Source organism: Prinia subflava, chromosome 2, assembly GCF_021018805.1.
Source record: "Prinia subflava isolate CZ2003 ecotype Zambia chromosome 2, Cam_Psub_1.2, whole genome shotgun sequence".
Lineage (NCBI taxonomy): Eukaryota > Metazoa > Chordata > Aves > Passeriformes > Cisticolidae > Prinia > Prinia subflava.
In genome coordinates this window covers 113,906,825-113,933,210 of record NC_086248.1, presented here as the reverse complement: position 1 = coordinate 113,933,210, position 26,386 = coordinate 113,906,825, and the positions used below count along the sequence as shown (strand labels likewise).

General features: G+C 49.8%; 1 protein-coding gene across 6 annotated transcripts in view; it reads right to left on the bottom strand.

Moving 5' to 3' along the window:
• Nucleotides 1–23,310, bottom strand: part of ACSS1 (acyl-CoA synthetase short chain family member 1) — a 34,734-nt gene extending 11,424 nt beyond the window's left edge. For 3 of the 6 annotated variants that reach the window (XR_010079531.1, XM_063391750.1, XM_063391751.1), the window contains exons 1-10: nt 22,865–23,310; nt 19,443–19,539; nt 11,107–11,306; nt 9,864–10,039; nt 7,823–7,975; nt 6,031–6,178; nt 5,649–5,786; nt 4,962–5,054; nt 765–877; nt 278–404 (exon numbers count right to left, since the gene is read on the bottom strand). Coding sequence is in view for 5 of the 6 variants with exons in the window: in XM_063391750.1 (XP_063247820.1) it covers nt 278–404; nt 765–877; nt 4,962–5,054; nt 5,649–5,786; nt 6,031–6,178; nt 7,823–7,975; nt 9,864–10,039; nt 11,107–11,306; nt 19,443–19,539; nt 22,865–23,159 (1,540 nt within the window). In the remaining variant the exon portion in view is untranslated. The other 3 variants (XM_063391753.1, XM_063391754.1, XM_063391752.1) reach the window with 3 other exon arrangements.
• Nucleotides 23,311–26,386: the final 3,076 nt, after the last annotated feature.

Below are 26,386 nucleotides of genomic sequence, written 5' to 3'. Positions count from 1 at the left end.
GGAGGTATTTCCCGTACAACATGCCTTTTTCCAAGTGAGACACAAAGCTCCAGAGAAAAGCTATTTGGACTTTAAAGCTTGGGCATTCAAGTTTTCTAGAAAATACATCCCTTTTGACAGCTATCAAGGTGAGCACTACCTCAAACCATCAGGGCATGCTTGCAGCCTGTGACACAGACCCCAAGCCACCACGGCACACAAACAGCAGGAAGTCCTGCTGAAAATATTCAGTTGCTTTCCCTGCAGTGAAACTGCCTTCCCTGGGCACTTCCCTTACCTGGGTAGGCTTTGAAATAGGCATCAATAAAGCGCTGGTGATCTCCATGGATGGTTCTGGCCATGCCAGGCCACGGCTGGGCAATGCAGAGTGCACCAGACACATCATTGCCCTCCAGAACCTCCCCCTGCAGTTCAGGCACAGGAAGGATGAACAGGTGAACAACAGAGGAAGAATAAACAGCTTCTGTGGTATCGATCTGGCCAGAGTCACCCTGCTGCTCACTGCAGACTGCCAGGGGAGGGTCACAAGTGGAGAAAATAAATGCAAACAACTCTTCTAGACACCTGAAATGCCCTGTTGGCAAATCTGCTGGCAAAACTGAGATAGGCTCTCTCTCTCTCTCTCTAAATTGCTGATCTATTCTGCCATTATTAAATAGAAACAAGCATCCTTCTGCCTCCTGTTCCTGTGCTGTCCAAAAGGGAATTGCAGCACAAACACACACCAGCTTTTCATTTGGGCCCCCAGCACAGCTCCAGCTCACCTTCTCATCCATGAGCACAGGCACAATCCCAAAGAAAGGTCTCATAGCCATAGCTGGGACAATCTCAGCTTCCTCCTCTGAGGGCCGTGGGGCAATGCAGATGCCACCAGTTTCTGGAAGAAAAATGGAAAACAAAATCTCTGTAGTGCACCCACTGCTGGGTAAAAGCCAATTCCAGCTCTTCTTAGGTCAAGGAGCAAAGAGTGAAGCCCCCTTGCAAGAAAGAGCCCCTGGGAATGACTTTTGCAGGCCCAAGGAGCACAGACATGTGACAGCAGCAGAGGCCTGGCATGGGCAGTACTGGGCAGCCCCACTTCCTACCCACAAGGGATTTTACAGGGAAAGCAGAAGCACGTCAGGATCTCCCTCTGGTGTTTCTACAGCTAAGGCCAGCAGGAAAAGCACTTCAGGAGTCTGAATTACTGTTATTACAGAGTAGGGGGTTACCCCACCCCTTACATGCAGGTTGATCTTCAGCTTATAGTCCAAATTGAACCTTTTAACCATCCTTTTTCACTCCTGCTGGGATGAGCATTAAATCAGACTCAGCCTCAATGAGGTCTTTCCTGTTCTAAATCTAATTCAGAAACACAGGAGAGAAACAAAACCAAAGGAGAAGAAGGCTTTTAAAAATACAGCTGTATAAATGAAAGTATGTTCTGCCACACAGCGAGTGCACTGCTCTACCAGCTTTGCTGAGCTTGTGAACATTGAAACCAGGGGCTGGAATGGCTGAGTTTGACCCTGAAATTGCATCCAGCTACGAAGGAGGGTCTCTGATGGCCTTAAGCTTTAGATGTGTAGCAGATGTACGGCTCACACATAGAAGTATTTACCATTTCACCGATGGGCACGCATTCACTTCATGCTCCTGTTAATTTTGAAAAGGGGAGCTTGAACAGTTCCATGAAGCAGCACCCCAGACACCTGCTGTTCTCCCTCTGCACAGACAAAACCTGCAGCAGGAGCAGGGACCCTGACTAAGCTGAAGGCTGCTCTTGCTAGGCCAGTCCTCATCCTAAACACAGCCCCGAGAGCTGTGCTCCAACAAGGTGCTTGCCACATGCCACACATCCTGCAGCCAGCCACACACAGGGCAGGCGAGTCTCACTCCTGAGGGAGCTGCACGGCACCAGGGGTGCCTCAGAAATGATCCACGCAGTGGAGACCTGGGATAAATTGGTTTAGAAGTACCAGTGTCAGCCACTGACAGGTGACATCCAGCAGAACTTCCAGGCTCTGCCCTGCCCTTCTGAAGCCTTTCTCTTCAGAGGCAGAGCTGGCAGAAGAAGAGCTGTGTTTGCACATTCCCTGTGCCCACGCTGTCGAGACAGCACAAACCCACCCAGACTTGGGGCAAGGACAGCACAGTCCCAGCAGGGGATGGGTGCTTTGAACCAGGCTCCTCTCGGCCCTGCAGAGATCCCATCTGGCAGCACACACAGATTGGAGTGGCTGCTTTGGGGGAATTTGTTTCAGAAGCACCAGCCCAGTCTAAATCAATGTGAGATGACGCCAACAACAAAAGCTTCTAGAGCCTGTTCAGAGATGCCTTTCAAAAGCAGCTCCTGTTCAGGGCTGTTCTCTTTTTTGATGAAATCAGCGACAGAAGTGAAAATACCCAGTGTCCCCTCTGCATCACGAAGAACTATACCTAAAACTCCAACACAGCTTTGATTCTATTACTGTCAATCACAGCCTGGTACCTCAACAGCAAGAGCCACAGGAATTCTTCATCTGCACACACCACACTATTCAAATTGCTTCTCATAATTGCTCTCTCACTCATTGGCCTCATCCAAAGCCTTTACAGTGCATTTTTAACTCAGCATTTGCTGATGCCTGCCAGGCTTTAGTAGCTGGCAACAGGTTGGTGCTCCGGAGAGCAGTGTCCCGTGGAGGACACGGCACACAGCAGCACAATTACCCAGCTATTGTGGAACTGCACAGGGAAGGTGACACCGCAGGACTGCAGCCAGCAGCCATCACATTGTTCCTGTCATCTCCTCCCACGCTCCTCTCACGCTGAAATGGCATAGATAATCTTGCCAAGATTATTTTGGTTTCATCTTTATTAAAGCATCAACTGTAGAAAAAGGTTGATTCCACTTTCTAATAAAATCAATGTCATGAATATTCATCATTATATTTTATGCACCCAGGAGCTGGTAACTGTTTACCTGCAAAACCATGCCTGGTTCAAGCTAAGACCAAGTCCTCTGCACTTGGTCTAACAGACTGTCCAGTGAGTGTATTTTAACCTCTCACCTGGCACTTGTTGCTCCTAAATCCCAGGAGAAATGCAGTTTAATACAAGATCTAACGCTGTACTTTGGAGGAAAGAGATAACGCAGCACCAACACTGCATGCACCAGTTAAGCAAACCAACCAACCAAAAAGTGTAAGGACAAAACTGGATTGTTCTCAATTCCATCAATGTGCAGTACAGAACTGCTGCTCCATGGTGTTTTCTTTCAGAGCAGTGAGAAAGAAAGCACGTGATGAGGAAAGACCTAGGCAGTCATCTTTGCTTCTGCTCAGCATGGAGGAACCCAAAAGATTGAAGAAATCAGCAGTTGAAGTAGATAGCACTTAACACTGCTGCTCTGAATTCTGAGGTGGTTTTATCTCAAATCTGAAAATTTAAAAAGAAAGAGCCTGCAAGTCAGGTCTGGATTAAATGGAACTTGCCTGTGTGCCAAAGAAAATTTATCCCACTGAGATAGAGAGCCTGCTAGCAGGAATAAGGACGAAATCAGGAGCAGCTTGACTGGAAAGGGAATGAATCTGCTACTCAGTGGCACTTTAAGACTACTTTACAGCAGAGGCAGAATGCCAGCAGCTGTGCTCCTGTCTCCATGGCAAACTGGATCTCACGACTTGAGAAGGACACATTGCAAGACACCTCTAGCAGCTCCTGAGTGCTGGAGCCCAGAAAAGAGAGGACGAGGTGATGAGCAAAGAGCCAGGAAGGAGCAGCAGGACTCCTTCGAGCAGAGGGCCCCACCAGGCAGCACAGCCCCAGTCCGGGTACAGCACGTGGCCTCTCCCTGCTGCTGGCTGGGAGGCCAGGAGGCAGAGGCCAGCTCTGCTCTAACGGGGCTGGTGGCAGCCAGGCCCTGTGTCCAGCAGCTTGTACACAGCAAAGCTGAGCCCAGGCACCCGGCAAAGCTCAGCCCGGGCGCCCGGCAAAGCTCAGCCCGGGCGCCCGGCAAAGCTCAGCCCTGTGTCCAGCAGCTTGTACACAGCAAAGCTGAGCCCAGGCACCCGGCAAAGCTCAGCCCTGTGTCCAGCAGCTTGTACACGGCAAAGCTCAGCCCGGGCACCCGGCAAAGCTCAGCCCTGTGTCCAGCAGCTTGTACACAGCAAAGCTCAGCCCGGGCGCCCGGCAAAGCTCAGCCCTGTGTCCAGCAGCTTGTACACAGCAAAGCTGAGCCCAGGCACCCGGCAAAGCTCAGCCCTGTGTCCAGCAGCTTGTACACAGCAAAGCTGAGCCCAGGCGCCCGGCAAAGCTCAGCCCGGCCGCCCGGCAAAGCTGAGCCCGGGCGCCCGGCAAAGCTCGGCCCGGGCGCCCGGCAAAGCTCGGCCCGGGCGCCCGGCAAAGCTCGGCCCGGGCGCCCGGCAAAGCTGAGCCCGGGCACCCGGCAAAGCTGAGCCCGGGCACCCGGCAAAGCTCGGCCCAGGCACCAGTCTGTCAGAGGAGTTGTAGTCAAAGGTTCCTCTGAGTACACAGCTTAGTTTTCCATCCTCCCCTCACCATTCCCAGAAAGGAAAACAAAGCACACCTAAGTACAGATTGTGGCTATGTGGCTCCCAGTGCTTTTGCATGATGAGACCATAACAAGGTCAGTACAGTTAATAAACTGAAAATTCGTTTTGCAATTCAAGCTGGCTATTGCCAGTTTTGCCCAGAAATTCCAACTCTGCCTCATATTTCTAGCAGCAATTGGCATTTTCCAGCACTCAGAATATCAAAGAACATTTAGAGGAAAACAAAACCCCCAACACTGCTATTGTTTTTACACGTTGTTACATTGCTGTCAGATGCAAAAACTCCCCAGAGACTTTAAAAAGTTGATCCGAACGCCAGGAGGGCTTTTTTGATGTTCTTGTTGGATCAAATTGGAATGTGTTAACCCCTCTCTCCCCAGCAGCAACCTGTCCATGGTCAGGGTCCCCCCCAAGGCTGCCTCTTACCTGTCTGCCACCACGTGTCCACGAGGGCACAGCGCCCTTCTCCCACCACCTGGTGGAACCACTGCCAAGCTTCCTTGTTGATGGGCTCTCCCACTGCACAAAACAGCAAAGAAAACAACCTGAGACCCAGAGGGCTGCAGGAGTTCACTCTCCCTCTTGTTGCACAAGGAGCACAACAAGCTGGGCGCATCATCTCCAAGCAGAATGCTCACAGCACTTTTGTACTTTGATGTACAAAGGACTGCAAAGCACTCACGTAACTGAGGACTGACTTTTTCCAGAAGGACCAAAAGGCAAGCAGTGAATACCACTCAAAGTAACTAACCAATGCAGGTCATGTAATAAAAACCTCCAGAATAGAAAATAACGCAGGAAAATGCTGCTTGGGTCACCTATGCCAGTAAAATTCAAAGCGATGCCCTTTAACATTAGATAAATCTTTTTAGCCAAGAACGTGATCCTGCAAAATAATCTAGGAAACAGGCAATCATACAAAAGTTCAATGGACGCAAAACGTGATTTTGTTGCTTCCTCTGCTGAGAAACTATTTGAAAAGCCAGACACACAGCCTGCTTTATTATCTTTTTTCTAACCACATCCCATGTGGTCAGCTGAGCTCCTCTGGCATCTCCATCTCACCAGCTAGAACCCTTCGTCTTTTCCAGATTAAGATTTCATGCCCCTTACCTGAACCCAAAACCTTCAAGGAAGATCTGTCATATTTCTTCACCCACTCTTCTCCATAATTCAGCAGCAGGCGTATCGCTGTAGGTGCTCCATAAAACTGATTAATTTTCAACCTTTGCACCACTTCCCAGTAACGACCTGCAAAACCACAGACGGGCCTTTTACCCTTCCAGCACTGACGTACTGCTCAGCAGAAAGCTTAAGAGACAAAGCTGGAGCTGTTACTGCAGTGAGTACAAAGCAAAAGCAATGACAGCTTTTTTTTTTCCTTCCATGGATCACAGATGTTCCTGAGTGTTGCATACACATGACCACAGCAATGGAGCTCACCTCTCCTGAGCAGGAGGACCAAAAGCCAAAGCTTTCCCCACCACCTCCTCACCTGGGTCAGGGTACACTGGAGTGCTCTCAAACAGGACAGAGGTGGCTCCATTGCAGAGGGGTCCGTACACGACGTAGCTGTGTCCCGTGATCCAGCCAATGTCGGCCACGCAGCCGAAAACGTCGCCTTGCTGGTAGTCAAACACATACTGCAAAGACAAACGTGAGGCCAGCTGATCCCCTGCTGGCACGTGCCCAGGGCAGGCGCTGGCCTGGCGTCCCCAGACGGCAGCAGGAGCGCGCACGGGGCACGCGGGGCCAGCGTGCGGGACACGGCCACGCGCAGAGCAGCCCGAGGGGAGGCAGCAGGTCACAGGACAGCACCGGGGCTCCCAGGCTCCCGGCACACACAGGCAGCACGGCTGTACCAGCAGCTGCTCCGCTGCAGCAGCAAAGCCACAACCCCAGCTCAGAGCCTTGGACGCCTGAAGCTGCCCGCTCCAGGTGGGGCACAGGGTAGAGCTGATCCTGAGCCACAGGGAAACTGCAGACCACAGAGTCTCACACCCTTCACCAATACCAACAGATTCCCCATGGGACAGCTGGAGGAACTCATAGGTGCCCATAAAACATGTACTGAGAAGTATTTTTAGCTGCTTAGCTTCTCTATAGGAGTGCATCACTTTCCAGATGCTACTCTCTCCTTGCTCATCAAATTCAAGATCTCAGAGAACTCATTGTCTTGGATATGGAAAATGCTTCCCAGTGTAAATCCCACTGTAAATCAATGTAATCCCACTCTACCATATGGTGAGGAGGTCTTGACTCATAAGGAGTCACGTTTATGGATCAGAACTAAAATAAAAACCCCATGAGTGTGTGACAAGAGTGTCACAAGTGAGTGTGCAAAGGCCACAGAGATCGTAGGGGTCAGCTGATCCCTCTACCTAGAAAAGACAGTTCCCAGTTTACTTTTCCAAGTGCCTTCCCCTCTCATGCACTCTGCAGGTGGAGAAAATGCACCAGGGTGCAGATCTACCTTCTGGGCTAAGGAAGAGACACCTTGCTGTTTATGCTGTCACTTAAAAAAGCTGACATTACAAATGCCCTTCATGCAGAGAAGGCTGACACTTGAACTTGATTCAAATCTCCTAAAAATTCAACCCTGTCAGCCTAAAGAAAGAAAACCTTCACATGAACTGTGTGTGATTACAAACAGGGTGATAGCACTAAAGCCAGATGGAGATCTTTCACCACAGTCCTCTCCTCATTTCACTGTTACCTTTTAATATGCAGAGCTCAGACCAGAAGCTTCAAGAAGCAGTGCCTTGACGCTTTCCATTTTCGTGAGAAAGGAGGTTAAAACACTTTCCCTAGATCACCCAGAAAAGTAGAAGAGAGGTGCAACCACAAGAGAAGAAATACAGTTTTTGTTCTTCAGACAACAAGCACTATGCAAAGAGGCTGTTTTAAGAGTCCAGATCCTCTCTGAAATGAAAAGTCCAGCATCCCCATGCAAAATACTACAGTAATATCCACATCACCAATGCAGATGTAAGATATTTTCCAGAGTCTCCTCAGCTGCAAATTCTGGGCAGCCAACATTGGCATGTTTCCAATGCAAGAGCAGCACTGCCACTTGCTCGCTTTCATAACTCTGTGTTCAGGTTTGCGCAGTATCATATTCCTCAGAACAAATCCTGAAGATTATTGACACAGTCGAGGTGTTTTCCAGCTTGTTCACAACCCATGGGCAGCAAGCAGGGAGCACAGCATTCCTCCCTGAGCCAGGGCTCTCCTGTTAGCACTGCCCGAGGGTAAGGGAACCTCTCCCAGAGGAGGAGCTGCGTTACCTTGTGTGTGAGAGCAGCGTAGAGCAGGTACCCAGCCTGGGTGTGAACGACCCCTTTGGGTTTCCCAGTGCTGCCCGAGGTGTACAGCATGAAGAGCGTGTCCTCACTGTCCATGCTCTCTGGAATGCAGGTGCAGTCTGCCTTGGTCATCTCCTAAGAAAGAAAGAAAAGGTGGCCATGACAGAAAGACTCTGGTTGTGGGGAGCCAACCATCACTCCCTCTGTAAACATGGCAACAGTACCCAGAGACAAGAGCCACCACTGCTGCTGCCCATCACAAATGTCCATGGGTGGATGGGCTCACCTGGTGGAAAGGTTCTCCCTGTGGATGCACAGCACCTGACATTTCCACCAGTACCTCTGGTGGGCAGAGAAGTCAAGGAGAACTGGCCAGATAAAATAACATTTCAGGGGGAAAAAAGGTAAGTCATAGCTGCTTACATTTTGAGCCTTTGCAAGCTGCTGAAATCCAAAATGTGACTGCAAACACTTGACAGCAGCAGCAAGGCTTGACTAGGTGCTGCTTAGTACTTTCCTTCTCCTCTAAAAACCGCAGTGCTACAGTTCAACTGTGTGTTCACCTCCTTTCCCTGGCCCCAGCAACGATGACTGTCCTTCCATTTGATCCTCAAATTCTAATTTTCCTACCCAGAAGAAGAGGGCTTTCCTCTCCTGCCTCTGTCACTCTCTTCATACTCCCCCGTTTGGCCAGCTGGGTGAGATCCCTCCTCATCCCTACAGTCAGAACCACAGGAGGGAAGGATGCAATGTCCTGCTAGGTCAGAGCTTCTCTCAAGCTCTCTACTGTCCTGATGGATGATTCCTGCTAGAGTTATTAGGTGGCTCCTTGGACGAATTTCTTGGTACTGCCTTTTTATGAGAATACACTGTAAACACATTGTACTTACAAGTGAACATTGCCATCAGTAGGTCCAGTTGTTTAAAAGTGTCTGACAAGCGAAGCTTAAGAAAACATCAAGAGTTCACAAAATATAATTCTTAGCCTCTGAATTACAGCACTGCTGCTCATCTCGGGTATCTCTCGTGACATCTCAGCACGGCCAATTCAGGCTGACTTGTCAGTTTTTGAAACAAGGACAGAATCCTCATATGCTCCATTTCAACATGAGCCGAAATTTTGCAGTAAGCCATTGCACAACAGCAGGAAAGTACAGCTGCTGTAAAGATCAGTAAGGACAGTTAACACCATCAACTGTTTAATTCTCGTTTTGTTTCAGATCCCAAAACTGACAATAGGATGAGCTCAGCTAAACTACCTGAGGCTGTTTGCAGACCAGAGAAAATAATCAGAATGTCCCTTCGTGGAGTAAGGAGTAAAACAATTTCTGAGTACAACTTGTCTTCTCTGTTTAACCTGTAGTAGTACTTCCTCCTATCTCATGTGACCAGCACAGGGACTCTTGTGCAATTATCTTGCCAGCAGGTTATTTTTCCAGGCATTATTAGCATGAGTAGTTCCTGTTTACTGCTGCCAGCAGATGAAACTACTTCTGTATTAGGCTGGAGTCCCACGTGTGCCAGCTAAACACATAAAAACAACTGCTGTTTTCTTCCCCAGGAAGCACAGGCTCCAAATATTCCCAAGCCATCACTATTCTCCCACCAGGGACAACCACAACACTGCTGATGGCAACTTCATTATTTCTGCACTGCCTTTCAACAATGTCCAGTTTGAGCGCACTGCAATCTGTAACACAGTGTCTGAACACAGTAAAACAACAACAGCCACGATGGTCTCTGTGACCTCTGGGCCTCAGGGTACACTCCTTAAACATCTCAGCACTGCTTGCAAGACTTCTGAAATGGAGCAGCACAACGCCTGCCCATGCTGAGATAAACCAGACACGGGTTGAGCTGCTTTGACTCCCAGTCCTAGCAGACTGTAAATACAGGCAGTCCCTTGGAGGAGGACGATCCCGATGCTGTAAGGAGCAGAACTCAGGTCCCAAAAGCCCTTATGGAGAGAAAGATTATCCTAGCAACACTCAGACCTAAAAGGAGTTATCCAACAACAACATACCTCCTCAAGGGGAATATCACGGTCACCCATCTGGACTTTCTTATCTGTCCTCTGAGCCACAAACACGTGTTTGATGCTTGGACAGTTCTTCACGGCTTCATCCACAGTTGCCTTCAGCTCTATGGTCCGGCCTCCCCTGACTCCCTGGTTGTATGTGATAACTGCTTTGCATCCAGCTAAAAAGAGAAAGAATTAGAAGACATGCCAGCCTGTCCTCCTGGCTAGCACACACACTCGACTTTCAGTACTGTGGGGTGATGTATGGGACAACACGTGTGACACGTGCTCACAACTGCTGTCAGTCAGACCCAGCCAGTGTCACTGATGAAAGCCCTTTAAAACCTGAGACACACAGAGACTAAGGGTAGCTGGGACCTCTATAGGTTATCCAGTCCATCCCCCCACGTCAAGGCAGGGTCTGCTTCAGCTAAACCACTGCTGACAGCCATCCCTTCCATCTTCCTAAAACACTCCAATGGCATCTACTCAACCCTTCCCCAGCAGTCCACTCCCATCCTATCACACATGTGGGGAAGCCTTTCCCAACATCCAGTGCAGGTGTCACTCACTGCAGTCTACATCCTTGCAAAGTGCCATGCAGAACAGCTTCCTCCCCGTTCCCCGTGTGAGGGATAACTAAAACATGTACTGGCTCTCTGCAGATCAACTCCACGAAAAAGAAGAAAAGAACACGACAGTTTCTGTAAGACTTATTCCCTGACACTAGCCACAAAGAAACTGATGTGACTGCCAGGACACGGGCCACTGGCTCTTTGCCTCTTCTGTTGCTATTTTTAGCACCACTTTTAACCTAATCACAATATACAAGTACTGTGGGGCTGAGAACAGCTCGGTCTGCTGGTACAAGGGTTCACGGAGCAGGGGCAGGCTGCCAACACTTCCAGTACTACACATAAATCACAGGATCCCAACTGAGAACGCAGAATTAGTGCTGTCCGGGAGTATCAAAGAAACACTGCAGAACAACAAATCAGGCCCTATCCTTAAGCTCTGGTTTTCCTTCCAGGTTCACTGCTGTCAAGCAATCATCTGGTGCTTGATTACTGGAACCCGAGTGTTCTAAGGCCAGAGGACACTGCACGTGTCACTCAGGAGAAGGCTCCTCACTGCAGGGGAGAGTGAACTGTCCTGCTAGGCGAGAAAGAACCAAGCAAACACAGGGCTGGGATATGCCTTGGAGGCTGAAAGAGAGGAGCTTGTTCCCCAGTCTGCATCTACTCACAGTCCACGATTCTGCCGGCCAAGGACTCGGCGCTGAATCCAGCGAAGATCACGGTGTGCACAGCGCCGATCCTGGCACAAGCCAGCATGGCTGCCACTGACACGGGGGACACGGACATATAGATGGCCACCCTGTCCCCCTTCTGGATCCCGTACTTCTTCAGGGTGTTGGCAAGGCGGCAAGTCAGATCCAGAAGCTCCCTGTGGCACAGAAGGAATGTTGTCATGGGACTGCACAACCCGATTTGCACGGGGTGAGCGAAGGAAAGATGAACTTGGGCAGAGTGAGGATTCTTGATCACCTCTGTAGCTCCTCTTCAGCTGCACAGGGCATCTTCAAGAAGGGTGGCCCAGGCTGCTCCTGCCACCGTGGAGAGGAGGAAAAAGGGCAGAGTGGTACCTGCTGCAGAAGGGCAGGAGAGAGAGCTGCAGGCGCTGTCCAGAGCTGCCAGGCTGTGACGTGGCCACAGCAGCCAGCAAGCCAGGGGCTGTCGTGCTGCCCCCAGAAACCAGGGCTCGTTTCAGTTACTCCTGAAGCCTTTTCTACCCACGAGGCTCAACAGGAGCTACTGGGAACACAACTGGGATAAACACAAGGTGAAATGCAAGTGTTGTTCGAAGACTGGCCACACCGTTTAAAGGTGAGGAACAGCTGGAAGTGCTCCACAAGCACCTTCTCTCTGAAGCTTCTCTTGAAACTGCACATTGGCATGCACAAGGAAAGAAAGGAGAAGTCTGGAGGAACTTGTGTGAGGGGCAGATTTTACAAGAACTGGCCATAGCTACAAAAAAAACCCCAATTTTCAACTGGTGGCTAAGCTGCAAATAAAATGAAAAGTTGTTTCTGGTTCATTAAAAATTATTTTGTTCCTTTTTTTAAACCCTTGCAAGTTAGAAGTAAAAGCTGAAATGCTCTACTTTGGAAATATCTTATCAAAACTATGGGCTGAGAATAAGTATTTTTTGGAGTGTCCACCCCTTAACTTGTCTTAAACCAAGAAAAGAAGACAAGGAAAACGAGCCTCAAATCCAAGGCACAGGACTTCATATTATTTAATCCAAGAATATTCCTGTAGCATCAAGTGACAAGTCCATTTCTGAACTTGGAGAGGCAGCCAGACGTGCTCAGTGCCTGCTCTCTGGCAGTGGCTGGCAGCAGCTGCCCTGCAGAAAGCAGGGATGGAGTAGTGGCACCCCAGACTGAATTCTCCCATACCCCCTAGAGTGGAAAATCAAAACTCTAAACTCTAAAGCACAATATTGAACACCTCTTGCCAAGCCCCTCATGACCGTGGAAGTGCACAGTCAGTTAGATTTATTATTTTGCTTTTACTGAGTTCATGAACTGTGCGACTCTGTGCAATAATTAATTCCCACCCAACCTTTGGTTTGCTGCCTTGTCCTAAAAGGCCACATTTTCTGGTCTGGAATTCATCTGATGCTGCATTAAAGAAAAGTTTCAATGTGGATAAATAACAAAGAGGCAAAACAAAAGCTGCTCAACTCCAAAGCACCTGAAGGGAAACAAGGTCCAGAGAGGCAGCTGTGAGAAAGTAAAATGAAAACTACTTATCTGCAATGGAAAATACTCAAGGGCTTTCTGAGCTGCAGCCTCTGTCTCCTATACAGAAATGCCAGAGTATCCCAGGCTAAGGTGTGTTTTCTGAGCAACTCCATGATTCCTCTTGTTCCTTTTGCTTACTCAGGACTCAATGACCACAGTGGCAGAAGCTCTCATTGTTTTTATGATTAACCCCAATTTAACATTCGCTTAATGAGCCTGTGTAAGTAAGGTAATAGACAACATGGATCAGTCTTTACCCAGTCTTTAAAGGATCCATTTGCCTCTTCTTTGTATGCTGAAAGGCTGGAATAGAAAGGGCTTCGAGGTGCCTCCGAGCTGCAGCACACGGGGGAAAAGCACACAAAGGCAAGGAAAAGGTGAAGCCAAGAACTCCAACAAAGAAATCCACGAATCCCTGAGCATCAGGTAAACCTCTTGGCTCCTGTGGCAGCAAGTCAGGTTTGCTCTCCAGTTCAAGAAAGGGAGTGAGCAGAAATACTGTGTCAGGAATCCTTCTCTTGACTCCCTCACTCCTTGGAACGCACTTTGTTGTCTAACAGGCAGGCAGCTGATACATGCCAGAACATTACACACTGCCAGTCCTCAACCCAGACACAGCCTGGGGAGGAATAAGCACCGTGCAGTCACTGCACCTAAACAAACTGAGCAGGAGAAAACCACAGCCACCACCACCCTCCCCATCTGCTACTACTGCCAAGCTTGGCATTGCAGTCCCTCCACCACACAAGGTCACAGGAGTCCAGGGTAACTGAGTCCCTCAAACCCAGCAGTGCCCCGGCCTGACACAGAGGCAATGGCACGGAACGCTGGCCAGGAGGGGTGCTGGTAGCATGGCACATCCACCGGCTGCCTGCATTCCCAAGGATCCCAGCAGGGCACTGCTCTCAGCAGAGGGAGGCAGGAATAACCCCAGGGAGGAACAGAGCCACGGGGCGCCCAGAGGGTCCCGGGGCGCCCAGAGGGACCCGGGGCAGCCAGAGGGACCCGGGGCAGCCAGAGGGACCCGGGGCAGCCAGAGGGACCCGGGGCAGCCAGAGGGACCCGGGGCAGCCAGAGGGACCCGGGGCAGCCAGAGGGACCCGGGGCAGCCAGAGGGACCCGGGGCAGCCAGAGGGACCCGGGGCAGCCAGAGGGACCCGGGGCAGCCAGAGGGACCCGGGGCAGCCAGAGCGTCCCGGGGCAGCCAGAGCGTCCCGGGGCAGCCAGAGCGTCCCGGGGCAGCCAGAGCGTCCCGGGGCAGCCAGAGCGTCCCGGGGCAGCCAGAGCGTCCCGGGGCAGCCAGAGCGTCCCGGGGCAGCCAGAGCGTCCCGGGGCAGCCAGAGCGTCCCGGGGCAGCCAGAGCGTCCCGGGGCAGCCAGAGCGTCCCGGGGCAGCCAGCTCCCTCCCTGCAAGCAGGGCAGACAGCAGGAGGATCTCAGCAGAGCCACTGTGGGAGAGGCAAACGTGCTGCAAGCGAAAGGAAGTGCCCAGCCCTTCCTGACAGAGTTCACAGCACAACAGTCTGAGGATCCTCTGCAACACCAAATTGTAAGAGCTGAGAGCAAATCAGAGAACAAACTGGACAGCAGGACACTGCTCCAGCAGGTAAAGCTCAGAGCAGAGAGGAGAAACGGGGAAGCAGCAACCAGCTGAAGCCAGAAGGGGAAACCACCTGCAAAGGAGAAAGAGCAATAGATCCAGTCTGTGCATTCAGAACAAAGCAAGCAGAGGCATTAATGAACACAAAGGACCAGTAAGAGACATGTAGACCTGCTGCTGGACAAATGTGGGTACCAGTGGTAACCAACAGCACCCATTGCTTTCTGTGTGATGTAGAACATGAGTAAGATTAGAGCGTTAAGGGCTAAAACTAATAATCAGCTCTTGTGTCTCTCTGTCTAAGATGTGCTTCCATTCTGCCCATAGATAAAGCTTGGAGCCTGTTGTCTTCCAGACTCGTCCCTCACTATGCAGGCATCTCCTCAGCTACCACAGCATCACTTCTAAGCTCAACACCTACAGGGCTGGGCCTCCAACAGAGCCAGCAGATCACTGTTCAGGCCAGTCCTTCTGGTTAATCTAACTCCCTGTTTAATCCTCTCCCTGTCCTTACATCGCTGTTCAGCAGCTGACAGACCATATTTCTCCCAGATCCCTGCCCAGATAAAGCTGTGCCTGTGTGTCCAGGGCCCATTGCTCAGCGCAGTGTCTGGAACAACTTCCATAAAACCCATCAGCACCACGTGGCACTTCTCTGACACACCTCAGGGATGCTTTGCACAAACAGCCTCCCACTAAGTCTGACGTTGCTTTTTGCCACAGCAAGGCAGCGTACAGCTTTCCAAGCAAAGGAAGCCAGCTCCTTTTGCATCAAAAAAAAGAAAAAAAAAGGCATCAAGACCTTCTTAGGGAAGCAGCCTTTTGCAAAATTATTCTAGACTTCTTCTTAATACATTCAATGCCCTATACAGGCTTTGACAGTAGCTGGTTCAGAGCCTCAGCCAAAGCCACGTTCTCTGCTGTCATGGCACAAAAGCTGGGTTGAGCACTTCTCGCAGCAATCAGTTTATTTCCTGGAGCCACAGTTTGGATTAGGCTGAAACGGTTTGAAAATCCAGGTCAAGTGTTCAAACGAGGCATTGGAGCACAACTGCCCAGCCTGCCTGCAGACATCCTGAACCCAAGGCAAGGGAAACCCCTGGGAACCTTTTTCAGTGAGAAAGGGAAAAATCCATGGGCTATCTTGGATGGGCAACATTTACATGCAACCTCAGCTTACAAAGGCAACTCTGGAAAGATGGAAAAGAGTTTTGCTGCCAATGGTAAGTACCATCATGGCTTCCAGCTAGTCTTCATTGTGATCTCTAATGCAATTTCACCTATTTTATCTCAGGCTGAGGAATCCATTGGCTTTTTAAAGGCATAGCAGTCATGTTGCTCATGAAGATGTCCAGCCACTTCTCTCCCACCTACCCAGGACCTGAACTTCTGGTCCTTTAGCTTTCCTCTCTCCCTGCTTTGTATTTTGCATTTTGAACTTTCCCCTCTGGCAGGAACATTTTCTGCACCAAAGTGACCACGCTTCTTCTGAGACCTGCAACCCTTTTGTAAAACAGGTTAGCTAATGCCTTCTGCTGCCCACTTCCCACAGCTCCCATTGACAACAGCCACGGGGCCGTGCAGATCCACTGGGTCACACGTGGATAAACTGCAGAGACCCTGCTAAACCAGGGAACACCAGGGAGAATAAATAATTCCATGTCAGACAGGGGGAGGGCTGGTATAACTTCAGTTGCTGTCTTCAACACTTCCTGTCGTTGAACTTGGAGAGGCTGCAACCCAACAGCTCCAGCCACCAACTCCAGCTGCTTTTAGAAGGCACAGTACCCTTAAAAACCTAGGCTCAGCAATGCACTGGGGAATTCTCTGCAAGGTTTCAAAGGCCCTGAGCCCCGACAATATCCACAGAGCAGGACAAAACACTCCTGGTCTGGTTGGACCCGTCTGACAACAAATTCAGCTGTTAGCTCACAGCAGCACGGTGCTGCTAAGCCACTGCCCTACCAGTGAGGTTTTGGTGGCCCAGCCTCTGGAGAGCCAGAGAACTTCCTGATAAATGATTTGCACGACCTGTCCCCCCTGTGCTGACTGCAGCCACCAAAGCCCAAGAGAGTTGCATTTCCTGTGGTTACAAAGCAGTATAAAAACAAGTCTCTTACCTTCTCACTCAAAACCAGCGATAATTTGAAACTCAGCTACATTTCTACTTGATAGAAATGAAACCCACAGGGAGGAAAAAGCAAGAATGGCCAGGGAACTTTCTTTCCTGAAGGGCTGCGTTGCATCAGCTGGAGAGACAGGACAAAACTCAGCAGTAACAAGATCATCACAACCGAGCTTGTAAGGGCAGCTGTCACCTCTTGGTGTGAAAATGAAATGTTTCACCTATGGCTTTGGGTATCTTTGCCCACCAGCAGATGTTTGAATTCTTCCCCTAGCACACCACATTTGAACTCTGCTGCACAACTACAATCCACCTTGCTGACAAGTGTGCACAGGGCTGGGGGCTGCCTGACAGCACAGCCCACCAGCTCCTTGCCCACAGCAGATGCAGTCTGAGGCTTTTGCTTCTGCCAAGGATGAACTAGCTGCGACAGCACTTCCCAGTGCAGCCAAGTTTCCTGCCAGTGCATGGAGGACATCCCACTGATGAAGGTTTTTTCCTTCCTCAGGGAGGAGAAAGCCTGTTCCAGCCCTTTTCCTGCACAGCCACCTTCTTCCTTCGCAGGCTGCGATGGGAACAAGGCCAGCACTCAGCTGTTTTCTTGTCCCTGACAGCTCCCCAGAGGACCCAGGCCAGCAGCTGCATCTTTCCTTGTGTCGCCCAGGGCTTATCTCCGAGGAGAAGCAGCTCACAGCAGCAAGCCTTGCCAAGCAGATAATGCAAAAACCCGGTGCCTTGCAGTTCGTTGCATGTAAGCCCTGCACAGCTCTCTCCCAGCTGAATCCAGGACCTTGCTCAAAGCTGCCCCATAAGGCAGTGCCCAAATTAAAGTCTTTGGCTTTAGAGTGCCAAGTGCTTCCTCTAAAGCCTCTATGCCATTAACAGGGCATCCCAATCCTCAGGAAAGGGGCATCTCTCTTCTGCCAAGACATGTCCAGCATCCCTCTCACTCCCCCTTCACGCTGAGGCTGATGTGCTGCACAAGTCTCACCGAGGACTACTCAACCTGCATCCCAGCTCCTGGGCCACCTCCTTCTCTCATCTGCTTTCCCTCACAAAACGTCCCGCTCAAATAAGGCACCACTGCAAAAGGTTTTCAACTAAGCTCTGTCTCAAAGGCAAGTCACCGCCAGCACACTGTGGGAAAAGCTTCCTGTCCCATTTCCAACCCGTAAAAATGCAGCCCAAAGACCACAGAAAAGGCAAAATACAGAGTATTGCTGTTTTCAACAAAGCAATTCCTGCCCCAGTGAGATAAGCAGGGAACCGAGTGACCTGTTTTACCACGTGGTAGGACCAGAGTCTCTTGAGAAACTCACATGCAGTTGTAAAAAAGGCATATTGTATGTGTGGCTCTACGCAGATATTTACTACATGTAATCTGATAGATAGAAAAGTTATACTATATTAACATTAGAATAATGTAGTGAATGTAGTTTTGTAATTAACAATAAGTTATAGTACAATAGAAGCTGTGTATGTGTGTTATATTTTTTTGCTCAAGAAGAAAAATTCCTCAGCACAGAGATAACATTCACAGAGGCCCCTAAACCTTACAGAGGCCTCTAAACCTTCTAGTGAAGAAGAATTTATGGCCTCTTATCCACAGAACCTAACTTTCTCAAGGACGTATGCCCTCATGCGTTCTTTTAATTAACAGAAAGCTTTTGTGACAAGAAACAGCTGAAAATTACTTGTTTTACATAAGATATGAATAGTCATAAACTGAAGGCTTAAAAAAGAAGACTTCTCTTTGTTCTGGGCCCTTCTCCTTCCTAGCCTTTGTCTGGGAGGGAGGGGGGACAAAAGCCCGGGCTACCTTCTTTGCTCTTGTTGCCTCATTATTTGTCCTGTCTCTAAAAACTTTTTAAACTTTTATTATTGTATTAATATTTTTGTAACCAATTTTTATTCTTTATTAAATATTCATAAATTTCAAAAAAGCGAGCGATTGGCATTTATCACACAGTCACATCTCTCCCAGAGTATCAGGCAGAAACAGAAACATGGCTCTCAAACACGGGCAGAAAGTCACCTCTTTCCTACCCCTAGTTTTCATGCCTGAAGCATAAGGAGAGAGGGTAAAGTGCACAAACCTGGGAGAAAAACACACCATACATAAACGCTGGAAGAAACCTTTGGTTCCACCTCCATGTTTATCACCAGAACGGCAAAATGCAAAAGCACTCAGCCAAGCTACCTGGTTCATTAAAACATATTTATATCATAACAGGGCTAAACACCCTGCTAAATGACAATATCAAGATTAAACCAATGCACTCCTTTCACAGATTTATACCAGATAGTGTTTATTTCTGTTGCATGGAGCACTAACCTCTCCAAGTTATTTTTACACCCACTCCCCCCTGATGACCTCTTTCCTCACTCCAATGAATAATGTTTCCAGGATCTCTAATAAATTTTGGAGATGAATCAGATCACCAGAACCTATTCAGACCCAAGGAGCTCTAGGAATCCCAACAAGCTCCAGAAAACATTCTGCAAAGGTCTGATGCCAGGACATTCTTCATCTCCTCTGCTTTCTGATCCAGCAGAACAAACATCTGGCTCCCTGAGATTCAGCAGCTCAAACACTTGTCGCCCTAAAACACGCACTGAGGAACTTACAACTCTGGGAAACATTTAAATCTCACTAGAGACAGAGATGATTTAAAAGGCAGGACTGTTTCCTAAATGAGGGCACATAGCAAGGAGAAGAGAAATATGCTTAAACCTGCCACGTTCTAACAAACCCTGCAATCTATAGCATCAATTACAAGTCAGAGTCACTCAGAGCAGCCTCAAGGTTGCTCTAAACTGCACTGAGGATGGGAAAGAGAAACACGGGGAGCCTAAAACCCCCTCCAGCCAGGGCTCAGTTCAAGCTGCTGACCATTAACACAAGATGTTTGCTACCTTGCTGAAATGAGAAGCTACTCACAGAAATTTTCACATGCCTATCTCCAGCAAGCAGAAAGGAAACTGCCAGGTGAAAAAACCCCATTTCCTGTTCCCCCACACTGCCAGGCAGAGTGAGAAGGAGCCGTACCCATATGTGACATGCACTGCAGTGCCAGGTTCATCTCTCTCCCAAATCAAAGCCACTCTGTTCGGAGACCTTTCCACGTGCTGATCCAAGCAATTTACTGTAAAAAAAAAAAAACCAAAAAACAAAGTTTTAAACAAAGCCCGATCGTACAAAAGGTGCTTTGTAAACCTACCTTGGTCAAGTGCAACAGCAAGCAAGTGCAAGATGAAACATCAGTTTTTGGGTTGCTAGGCACACCCAGTGTAACACGGGAACTGAGAGCATCTGCAGCTCTAGTAAAGCTGTACAACAAATTCTACACTTGACTGGCACAGTGGCCTTAGAGATGCACACCCATGACAGGCCATGGCCAATTCAGCTCAGCCTAGCTCCACTGGCTACACTTAAGCCAGCCCAAACCCTTCCCCTGCCCCCAGCAGCACAGACACCCTTTGGATGTTTTTGCTCCCCAGAGCAGCATTTCCCTCCAGAACTCGGACAGTCTTTCCCAGCTGGCATATTTAGCACTGCACACTAGGATTTTCTAATTAAAGCTCGTGTGAAACACTTTTATCCAGGGTATAACAAAGAGCTGAACCTCAGCTAATTGAAAATATCTAAAACTGGAGGATCTACGGCAAACTCAAAGTTCAGACATGTACAAATTACCAGACCCGTGGGCAAGATTAGCGTGTCTCAGGCTAAAATTTAAAGGTATAAAATTTCCTTTTAAAGGTGCATCTCTCCCCCTCAGCAACCTGAAGTGGAGGACTTAGGGAGAGCACCCAACCTGAAGAAATTTATAGAATCCACAAAAGAAACCTGCCTGCATGTCCAGAGTAGCAACTTGCCTGATAGTGACCACCCTTGTTAAGTATTAATTCCAAGCCTCTGTGACACACACTTACTGCAGTGGGATCTTTCAAAGGCAGTAACTTTATTTCACTAGGCAACTAGTCAGGGACACTGCTGTATAACTCAGAGAAAACCTTTTCAAAAATTGCTGGATATCAGATGATATTTCCTGGGAAAATGAACACTGATGGGAAAGGATTTCATTTTTCCAGGTAAATGAAATTAATTAAATTAATGTGTGCTGTAGTAGCTTTGGCTGTTCTGTGATCACACAGAACATGGAGTGGGACTGAGCCCCTAAAGGTGCACAGTGAAAGAAATTCCTCAGAATTTAATACATTTCATTACAAGACCAAGTGTTAGTCTCAAAAACCTGAAAAGGCACTCTTCAGCTGTTTAAAGTCTTTTCTTTTTAATGCAAAACCCTGCAGCAGTACTCTAGGAAGAAAAGAGACAGAGCCATTTCTTAGGCCATCCTAATATGATACAAGAGGACAAAAGCTCTAGTGGGGAATGCTTTAAGCACTTACACACTGGTTTCCTCCACCTGTGCTCATTGCTGTGGCTTGGTCCACAACAAGGAGCAGCTCCCACCTCCAAGCTCCTCGCAGCTACACCCTCACATAGTGAGCCACGCTACAGTGAGCCACATGAAGTGGCATTCATGGCCCAAGCAACTTTTCTTACTCCTGAGCAGCCACACCGGCCTTCAGAGAGAATTTCTGCTGCAGAAAGCCCTGGCTGAGCCAAGTGGGAGCTTTAGCTGCATGCTCAGTCAGAACCAGCAGGTGAACTGGAGCCAAATGCTACTATTTCCTTCCTAATCTTAGGCTTACAAGAGCCTTTTGCTCATTTTACAAAATCGAGCTTAGTGACCTTCCCCTTACTACTACACCCTAGTGGTTTCTCCATCCTTTTTCTTGCTTCCTTGGCTGCTCAGAAACAATTCATCTCAAGCTCCCAAGAATGCGTCCTGGAGGGAAATGCAGTAGTTTGCCAGGTTACTCTCCTGGTCAGGAGTCACAGGGCAAGAAATCCAGAAGCCCTGACACTCCCAGGTCCCCAGAACCCCACTGCAAGGGCCCCCAAGCAAAGAGCATCGGGTGACTCAGCTGCTGCTGCTCAGCTGTGCTGGGAGACTGCACACAGGATGTTCTGCATCAGGGGCCAGAACTGTTGCCATGTTTCCACAGCCAGTGCTCAAACCAAGAGGTGAAAGGATAAAATCAGAGTCTCCTAACAGAAAAACAGCTGCTCGGCTGTGGCCAAGTACTGACTTCATCATGCCTGGAAAGAAAACCAGCAACAGCAAACGTGTTTAATTCTGTGCGTCTGCTTCAAAGGCCTACGACTCCCTTTTATGTATGCAAAGAAAATTAAGTGGCATTTTCTGTCTGCTGAGGACCAGACCCAAGGCCAAGATCAAAGATCTGACATGGGACCAAGAAAAAAGTGTTGATCCCACTCTACAGACGAAAGACAGAGATCCCTGATAGGCTGCGCTCAGAGAACATCTTCCTTTCAGCAGGAATTTATGAAAACAAAATTCTGGCTAAAAGCCCCTGACTGCTGGGTGCAGGACACAGGGCTGTACACACATCTCCGTAAGACTGGGATCCACTGCTGGGCATCATCCCCTGGGAGGAGACACTCTCTTACAGTCTCTGAAGACCTGAGGAGGGTTTTCTCTTTTGACTGTCAAAAAGAAGTGGCCGGAGACGTTACAGTCACTGCATTACTGACTCGGGAAATGAAGGTCACAAATGTTCATCCCTGTTAAGAGACATCACCACTGAGTGCTACCCTGGCTGGGGCTCACTCCCACTAGGTGAAGCACGGAAGAGCCTTCGAGGCAGATATAGCGTGGACAGGACTCAAGGGCAGTCAGGGTAGCCACGGCGAATTTTACTCCTACTGGAGGAAAATACCAAGATCCTAGTTTCAAAGAAAAAAAAAACAAAAAGAAAGAAAAAAGAAAAAAGAAAGAAAGAAAAAAACCCCAAACCAACAAACAAAAATCCCACCCCCCCAAAACAACAACAAAAAAAACCAAACCAAACCAAAACACACAAAAACCCCTCACAAAACAAAAACCAAAAAAAACCCAAAACAAACAAAAATAACCCAAAAAAAACCCCCAAAACCAAAACCAAAACCCAACAAAACCAAAAACAAAACCAAAAACAAAACCACAACAACCCAAAAAAAAAAAAAAAAAAAAAAAAACCACAAAAAATAAAAAAACCCCACCAACCCTGTAGCTTCTGCCGTAAAGCCTGGGACCGTTCCCCACCTGTGGATCAGCCTGAGCCATCCCAGGGCCGGGCATCCCAGGGACGGGGCTGCGGGCGACCTCCGCACGTCCAAGGAGAGCCGCCCGCGAGGCAGCGCCCGAGCAAGAGGCTTAGCCAGGGTTATCGTGGCTCCGGATTTTCTCCCGCTTCCAGCATTTCGCAATTCCCGGCTTGTTTCCTCCCAGCGCCGCCCAACCGAGACGCTCGTTTTCGCCCCCAAAGCCGGGCCGCCGGCGAACCCTCGCCCGCGGGCCGCCTCCGGTCCGTGCCGGGGATGCGCGGCCGGGCGCTTACCCGAGACGTTGAGGCGGCCGCCGAGGAACCAGCGGGCGGAACCGGCGGGCGCGCCGGGCTGCCAGGCCGTGTGGAAGGGACTGTCCCAGCGCAGCCAGCCCCGCGCCACGTCCGCCCAGAACCCGGCGGGGTCGCGGGCCGCCCGCTCCTGCCAGGCCCGGTACCCGCCGGGCGGCAGCGCCCCGGGGGCCCCCGCCGGGCTGCAGCGGCTCCGGGCCGGCACCGGGACCCGGCCCGGGGGGCGCGGGCGGCTGAGGGCGCGCAGAGCCCGCGCTCGGGCGGCCGCCAGAGCCATGGGGACACGGACCGCACCGCTGCCCCGCCCGCCCGCACCGGGAGAGCGAAGGGCCAGACAGAAACAGAAACAGAGAGAGAGAGAGAGAGAGAGAGAGAGAGAGACCGCCTGCGGGGAGGGGCTGCCCCGGCGGGGCGGCTCCGGGAGCGCCGCATCCCGCACACCCCGCGGCCCCGGGAGCGCCGCATCCCGCACACCCCGCGGCCCCGGGAGCGCCGCATCCCGCACACCCCGCGGCCCCGGGAGCGCCGCATCCCGCACACCCCGCGGCCCCGGGAGCGCCCCCCGCCCTGGGACACCCCGCGGCCCCGGGAGCGCCCCCCGCCCTGGGACACCCCGCGGCCCCGGGAGCCACGGCTGCACCTGGAGAGAGAGGCAGCCCTCTCCTCCGCAGGGATGCCACCTGCACGGGTGTACCCCTGCTCACATCCTCACCACCACAACAGGGGTGCAGGGTAGAGCCGGGCACTTTAGCACAAAAAGCAGCTCTCGGCACACACGCACGCTGTGGTATCTGCAGCCGGTGTCCATCACCACCCGTACACCGAGCACAAAGCGAGCCCGGCCAGGGCACCGCCCTCATGCCAGGCTTGTGCCCGTGGGTAGGTGGCGAACCCACGGTGTCCCCGTACACCGCCACACGCACGGCTGTCACAGCCCTGTGCCCTCCGCTCAGAATGGGGTGTCCCTCAGTGGGGAACACATCCACTTTCTGCTTGGCAGCCCTGCGACCACCATCACTGCCACAACGTGCAATTCCTGGCTGTGGTATCACATTTCTTCCTCCATATTAATCTAGGGATCAGATTTCATCCTGACTTCATGGTGCAAACCCTCAACAATGAGTAGCAAAGTTTTACAGCAAATAACACAGAGCTTATTCCTTGTCCATAGCAGAGACACACCCTTTTCTGGCATAAAGAAACGAATTCTTTTAGACAGCTTGGTCCAGCATCTCAGCACAGAGTCTGAAAGCTCAGAGTGGCATGAGCTGGGCATCCTTAAGAAGCGCCAAACTACCTGAGCACCAACTCTACTCACCCCAGGGTTTGGGTAGGCAAAGCACACGTCATGTTCAAAATTAAAAGCTTGAAATAACTCTCTATTCTATAAAGCTTCTTCTGGCAGTGGTAGAAACAAATGGGGTGTTTTGCTGTTCTAAAAATAACACCAGGCACTTTTTTGTGTGAGATTTTCTGACACTGCTGAACTTTTCTACTGTGTTTTATAGGCAACAAGCAAGAATAAATACAATTTACATTTCCTCGTAAAGTTGGCATTAGTACATGGCTGCTGTATTGACTCTCACTTTCGGTTTGCCCGAGCCCTAAATTTCAAGCAGCAGCACGTGTGCCACCTGGTGTCAGACAGGGGCACGGAGAGCACCTCGGCTTTCAGCTGGTTTGCCCGAGGATTGCTCAAAAGTTTTCTATCAAACATGACTTGCATGCAAGTCCTATCCCTTTCAGGATTTCAGGGGAATGCTCTTCACAAAGCAAACAAAAGAGTTGTCAAAAAAAGAAAGCATGAATTTAAATTATTTGGCCTTACCTGCTTCATTTGCAGACCTTGAAACCTGGGGACCCTTCTCCGGTTTTCTTCCACCAAGGCTGATTTTCCTTTTCTGTCGGCAAGGTTTGTTTTGCTCATGATTCACCAGAACTTCCTCCACTCTCAAATTTTGACTGCCTTTTTCCTCAGAGAAAACCAGGGCCAGCAGCAACACAACCCAAATCCAGACTGCTCAGTCCGTTCAGATAGGTTGCTGAACCCAAGCCCATGCCCAAACATCCTTTCTTGCCTCAAAAAGAGATGAGGAGAGGTGAAAAGAGTCCCGGGGATTTTTCAGTGCCTCCTTGTTCTACCTATGATTTCCTGAACATGTGAGTGAAGGCTGGCGTCAGGCTGTTGACTTTTTGCGAACCAAGGAGTATTGCAGCAATTCTTATTTTTAAGCATTTTGAATGTGCCAGGAAAGGCTGGTGCTGGATAAAAGACAGGTCACAGAACTGCTTCCTGCATTCACTGTGTCCCTCTCCATTCCTAAGGCTCTCTGGCATTATGAATTCCCAACAGGAACGCCTGGAGAAGCCTGGTGACGGTGAGCTGGCAATGCCACTTCTGCGTGGCAGCTGCCAGGGCAGAAGTCATCCCCTGCTGCAGCCAAGGCTCCTGGCACAGTCTCCCAGCCCAGCCAAAGAGTCTCGCTCCCCTGCAGGAGATTTCATCAGGTAACAGCTAATTCAGCACAGCTGCTGAGTATCTGCAATCTTGGCCTGGATTAAGGGTCTTCCGTGCTGCTGTCATGACAGGTACTGATGAGCAATGCCAGTATTGGGTTGAGATTTCTGCTGACAGAACTACTGCACACACAAGAAAAATTTAAAAACCCCAACCCTAAAACCCCCAGCTTTCCACATCTTTCTACTCCTACTCTTAACTGCTACCAGCAGTTACTTACTGGCCTCATCTTTGATTCCTGTCAATATATAAACGACTTAGACAATGAGGTGTTATGTTTCCCAGTTGCTCATCCCCTGTTTTTCCCTTATGTCATAAAAAGAAGGATAGCAACGTTGGGAATCCATGACTGTCACTTGGTCATCACTGATCTGCTCCTAACTGTCCTTTCCAATGGTTTTCTCACGTGGTGTGCACACAGTTGATATCTGACTCCACACAGGAAGTCAGGGCCAGGCAGAAGCACCATCACAGAGCTAAGAACATGCTGGTCTGTGTTAGAAATTCTCCCAAGTCACAATTAACCCAGATTTTAATAGAATCTTTTGATCATTTTCAGCTACATTTCTGCCTGCAGACTAAATTGGACATGTTCCCAGGTGGCTGTTCTAGCCGGTTTCTAAGCCCATCCAGCTCTATCTGCAGAAGAGCAGGCTCAGAGGGAGGTTTAGACCAAGGATGAAATAAAGCTAAAATGCAGTTGGTCAGGTACCACTTTAACAGATCGGCACGGGCCTTGTGTCCAAAGCAACAGGAACTGCAGCAGATTTGAAGGAGGGGAGTACCTGAGCTAATCTGGAACGCGAATCTTTGTCAGATCTCCTTACATCTGGTCACACCTGAAACAAAGGGCAAAACTGTGTGAAAAATGTAGATTTGCTGCACTTCCATTTGTGAATGTGTAATAAATACCCAAGGAGTGACTAGGGAGAAAAACAATACTTTAAAATACCCAGATAACTAGACCAGTTTTATATAAGCCAGGC